The 5607-nt window shown below is 53.3% G+C and overlaps 1 protein-coding gene across 1 annotated transcript; it reads right to left on the bottom strand.

Moving 5' to 3' along the window:
* Positions 1–270: 270 nt before the first annotated feature.
* Positions 271–1281, bottom strand: LOC115603208 (olfactory receptor 14J1; the record flags this gene model as incomplete). The annotated part of the gene is made up of 1 exon (XM_030474953.1): positions 271–1281. A coding segment is annotated over exon 1 (906 nt), but the record flags the coding sequence as incomplete, so codon positions are not given.
* Between the last annotated feature and the right edge of the window lie 4326 nt (positions 1282–5607).

Here is a 5607-nt window from a genome sequence, read left to right as displayed (position 1 = left end):
TAATTACAATTAATACAATTAGAGACCCCTGCTGACACAAAGACTGTGGGTCAGACAAGATGGGCAGATACTGAAGTAGCAGGGATGAATACTGACATGTCTTTGAGGACAACGTCAAAGTGGGAAAATGAAAACAAATGTAAAGCAGAAAAGATAGACTTGGCCTGTCATGACCTACACTGGGAGCCCTTTGCAGAGGAAAGCAGGGAGTGTATGGCTGCTGAAACACATCCAGTCACCAGCTTCCTCACAGCATCCCTGAGCTCCTGGTTCCTCAAGGCTGTAGATGAGGGGGTTCACTGCTGGAGGCACCACCGAGTACAGCACTGACACCACCAGATCCAGGGATGAGGAGGAGATGGAGAGGGACTTCAGGTGGGCAAATGTGCCAGTGTTGACAAGCAGGGAGAGCACGGCCAGGTGAGGGAGGCACGTGGAAAAGGCTTTGTGGCGTCCCTGCTCGGAGGGGATCCTCAGCACGGCCCTGAAGATCTGCACATAGGAACCCACAATGAAAACAAAACAGCCAAGTGCTAAACAAGTACTAACCACAAGAAGCCCAAGTTCCCTGAGGTAGGAATGTGAGCAGGAGAGCTTGAGGATGTGGGGAAGTTCGCAGAAGAACTGGCCCACGGCATTGCCCTGGCAGAGGAGTAGTGAAAATGTATTGGCTGTGTGCAGCAGAGCATTGAGAAACCCAGTGCCCCAGGCAGCTGCTGCCATGTGGGCACAAGCTCTGCTGCCCAGGAGGGTCCCATAGTGCAGGGGCTTCCAGATGGCCATGTAGTGGTCATAGGACATGATGGTGAGAAGAGAAATCTCTGCTGAAATAAAAAAGACAAACAGAAAGACCTGTGCAGCACAACCTGTGTAGGAGATGGCCCTGGTGTCCCAGAGGGAATTGGCCATGGATTTGGGGACAGTGGTGGAGATGCAGCCCACGTCCAGGAGGGAGAGGTTGAGCAGGAAGAAGTACATGGGGGTGTGGAGGTGCTGGTCGCAGGCTGTGCTGGTGATGATGAGGCCGTTGCCCAGGAGCGCAGCCAGGGAGATGCCCAGGAAGAGCCAGAAGTGCCAGAGCTGCAGCTCCCGCGTGTCTGCGAATGGCAGGAGGAGGAAGTGGGTGATGGAGCTGCCGTTGGACATCTGCTGCCTCTGGGCATGGGGCACTGTCATAGGAGAAAAAGGCAGTGACAGGTTAGGACAGGAGGGATGTCAGATACACAAGTCCAATTTACACCTTCTTGACTCTGAACACTTTAGGGCTGCAGAGGAGAGGCTCAGCGTGACTTGGTCATGATTGTCTCTGAGGTTGGTTGGTTTTTTGTTTTCCCAGTGTCACATCTGACAAGTGACATTTTTAGGCATAAAATTTCTGATGTTTTTAAGGCAACTGTAAAGTGTCTCAGCATGGGATAGACACAAGGGCTCAACTGTCTGTGGGTTAGTGTCTACTCAAGATTGCTGCCGAGTCCATCACTCTGGTTCTCAGCTGCCCTGCACTTTCTAGAGAGACAGTCAGCTCCTTGCCCAGCAGAGCATGGCCAGCAGCCACCTCCAGTGCCAGACACCAAGAGAGCTGCCTGAACGCACCCTCCCCAGGCCTGGGCTGCACTTTCCCCCCACTCCCTGCCCATGGCTCTGCTGCCTGGAGCTGTCCCTGCCAGGAGCTGCTGCTCTGTGCCCAGCTCTGCTCCCTCTCAGTGCTCCCAGAGCCCATCCCATGGGCTGTGTGCTCAGCTCTGCCCTGCACACCCCTCCCGGCAGCAGGGCTCTGCCCAGAGGCATCTCTGCCCGGGCAGGCTCTGATGGAAACCTCGCACCAAAGCCGAGGAGGCTGGAAAAGTGACACGGATGCTGTCTCTATACAATGGTGTGTTGATTTCTCAGAGTCTATTGATTATTCAGAAAAAGATGTTGAATTTCATTGCTATGTTCTAAATCAAGACATTAATTTTTACTTTAAATTCCCCACCCAAATAAATCAGAGCAGGAACTGATAGAACAGGATCCTTCCCTTTCAGGTAGCCCCTGCCTTGCTGTGCTTCTTGATAAGTTCCCCAGGGAACTCTTGTAGTGACCTGGAGCTGTGAGTAACCCTGACCCACACAGCACCCTCTCTACAGCAGCAGCGCCCTTCGGCTGCCTTGATGGGGTCAATCCCTTCCCACCAGCTTCTCCCCCAGCACCGTGGGGAGCTTCCGGGCAGGCTGAGAGCTGACCCTGACAGGCGGCAGAGTCCCTGCCCCGGCACACAGCCTCTGGGGTGCAGGGACCCTGCTTGCAAAGACAGCGCTGGGCACCCCTGGCTGCACACCCACATTCACACCCTGCATCCAGCCCCGGGACAAGGGACCTGTCTTGTCCTGTCTCTCACATGGTGCAGAGGGAAGCCCTGCTCCAAGAACTGCAGCTGCATTGCCCTGCACCCAGAGCCTTACCACGCACAGGGCTGGGAAGGTTTCTCCTGCAGGCAGCTCTCAGCATCCTCCACTGCCAAGTGCCTTTAAGCTCTCTGAGGCTCGCAGGTCTGCCCTCGGTGCCTGCAGGCAGTGCCCCAGCCCTGCTCCTGCCCAGAGCTGTCTCTCTGCAGCGCTGCCCGCTTGCCAGCATCTCTCTGCGTCCCAGGAGCCCGGCCCAGCTCAGCAGCAGAGGCCCAGCCCAAGGTGGCACTGCCTCTGCCCCTCTGGGCTCCCTCCAGGGCTCCCTGGGGCTCCAGGGGAACCTGCTGTGAAACAGGCTGAAGTCATCACTGATTTTTCCACCCTCAGTTGGGAGACACACTTATTTCTGCAGTGTCATTTCTCTGCTGAGAGACAGAGTTTGGTCTGAACATCAGCTTTTCTTAGACCTGTAGAATTATTTAGGTTGGAAAAGACCCTTAAGAACATCGAGTCCAACCATTAACCAAACACTATCAAGTCCACCACTAAGCCATGTCGACAAGTGCCACATCTACATGTCTTTTAAATACCTCCAGGGATGGTGACACAACCACTTCTGTGGGCAGCCTGCTTCTTCTCCCATCATTGGACAGGACGTGCAGACCAGGACAGGCAGGGATCTCCTTTACCCCTGCTGAAGGAAGGGATTCAGCCTGGTTAGTTCAGGCATCTCCTCCTGGGACTGTAGCCCTGGGGCTGGAAGGGGACTCAGCTCCCTCCCAGGCTCACCACAAACCCACAGGAGGTGGGAGTCCTCCTGCCTCTGCTCAGGTCTTCATTAAAAAGGCACCTACATGTGAGCTCCTTGTCTCAGCTCTCATGGTCATTGACAGTGATGGGGGCCAGGAGTGAGGTGTCCAGATGCAAATCTCTGGTGACTTTTAGGGTGAAATTCAAGGTCAAAGTTACATACAGATTATAGAGGTCAAAGATATGTGCAGGGGAATATAGAGACAAAACAATATCTTTGGGAATATTCTTGTAGCACTCAGAGGCATCAGCCATCAGTTGCTATCAGTGAAGCAAGGTCTGTCCTTTCTGCCACCCATTGGCTGCAGGCATTGAGTGAACACAAAGTACATCACTGCAGGGTCTTTACTCACTCCCTATGATTCACACAAGGAACAGCCCAAGCATTTTAACTGTGTGCCTGGGTCCATCTGGCCTTCAGAGACAGCATCCTCCAAGCACAGCGATGGGTCATAGCAAAACTCAGTCAAACTCAAACAGGAATTCAAGGGCACCAAGATGAGCTGCTGCTACTTCAGGAACAGTGAAAGAAGAAACAAGATAATACAGGACCACTACTAAGTAAATCAAGAGTACATGCAGGTAGATCTCAGATAGCCTATCTCCTCTTTGCCTCAGTTCCCACCAGCAAGGTCTCCCAGGCCTTTGTGCTTTGAGGCAGGACTCTGGATGGGAAAGGGGAACAACCAGCACTGGATGGGGATCAAGCCAGGGGTTGCTTTGCAAACGACAGGCTTACCAGTCCCTGGGACCAAAGGGGCTGCATCCAAGGTGCTGAGAGAATGTTTTTCCCCAGGACGTGCTGGTCTGTTCTTCTCCCAGGAAGAAAGGCACTGGACTCTGGGAGGCATCATTTAAAATGCCGTTCCTTAGATCTAGCACTGTAAGGGGAGAATTGCACAGTTAATCTCATGTCCCTTTGATGGCTGGAACCCCAGGAGGTGTAGCATGGAGGCACCTAGGATGAAGAGGATGGATGCCCCCTGCATGAAGGGGAAGCTTGGATTTATGGAGGTCCTCTATGTGACAGAGAACAGGTTGGGTTGGCTTTTGTCACTGAGGATCAGAGGAGTCGGTAAGAGGGACATTGTGCTCACAGTTACAAACTACTTCATCAGGGAGGGGAAACAGAAAAGGTCTTTTGTCAGCACCTGAGGAAGTCTCCAGGTTAATGAGCAGGTTCCTATGGAACTGGAATTGCCCCGGCATTCACTGGCCAGGCAAAGCAACAGGGTGCAACAGTCTGGAGGGTCTTGGCACAACCTGTTAACACAGATGCAGGGCAGGCCAACAAGGGTGATGCTGCCCTGGACCTGCTCCTGGCCACCAAGGAAAAGCTGGTCAGGATGTGACCATCAGTGTCTGCCTAGGCTGTCATGGGCATGCAATAGTGGGGACTCAGATACCAAACGGCATGAGGAAGGCCAGCAGCAGAACAGACTCTGGACTCCAGAGGAGAAGACTTGGATTTGCTTGGGGACTGGTCCAGGAGGTTCCATGGGAAGCGGCTCTGATGGTGAAGGAGCATGAGCAAGTCTGATAAGGATCCCTGAGCCTGGAGAATACAGGAACCTCCTGCAGTGAGGTGTCACTGCTGCAGGGGAAATGCAAAGGTTCTGTGAGGCACTTGTGATTGCAGGCAGAGAGCGGGGTGTGCGCAGCAGAGAGGGTGCTACAGGCCAGAAAAGGACCTGGAAGAGCAAGGGACAGTCCTGCTGATGGGGAACAGCTCAAGGTCTGATTTTAGGGCAGCACAATAAGGAGGACGGGCAGTGCAGTGCTGGGATATGGATCCAAGTGGAGGATGCAAGCAAGGAACTGAGACATCTGAGGTGATTGAGGACTGTGAGCAGGGCTATGAAAGAAGCCGGACGGGTTGTGGGGAATTCACAGGCATTGCCACATGCCCAGAAAACCACAGCTTTTGTGTGCAAAGCAACACAATCTACCACCAAGTCACAACCCACACACCCCCACTAACCCCTGGCAGAACCCTGAGTGCTGCAGGAGGGAAAGGATCTCCTTTACCAGGTCCTGGGGGTCAGGGCTTGGCCACTCTGAAGATAAACAAATACAAGGGCCTACCTGGCATCAGTGCCACCAGCACATTGCTTTGGCCACTTGCAACCAGTGCCTCCAAGGTTTTGCTGAATCAGCCCCAAGGGACCGACATTTTGACTGGTCATTCCCTTCATGGCATTGGCAGTTCTGGCCTTAGTGGGGCCTCCAGCATCTTCAGGTACTTGTGGTTTTCTTGTGCCTTCTGCTCCTTTGAGAGGCTTGTTCGTTCTCTCAGTACCTGCAGGTCAGGAACTTGGCACCACAGGGCTCATTCACATGTAAAACGACCCAAGAAGCCACTTCTCTCTGCATCATTTCCCTTAATTCTGCAAGTCTTTTATGGCTAATTGGA

Source organism: Strigops habroptila, unplaced genomic scaffold (genome assembly GCF_004027225.2).
Source record: "Strigops habroptila isolate Jane unplaced genomic scaffold, bStrHab1.2.pri NW_022045625.1_ctg1, whole genome shotgun sequence".
Lineage (NCBI taxonomy): Eukaryota > Metazoa > Chordata > Aves > Psittaciformes > Psittacidae > Strigops > Strigops habroptila.
The sequence above is the reverse complement of the archived record's forward strand: the minus strand, read 5'-3'. Positions and strand labels throughout refer to the sequence as shown.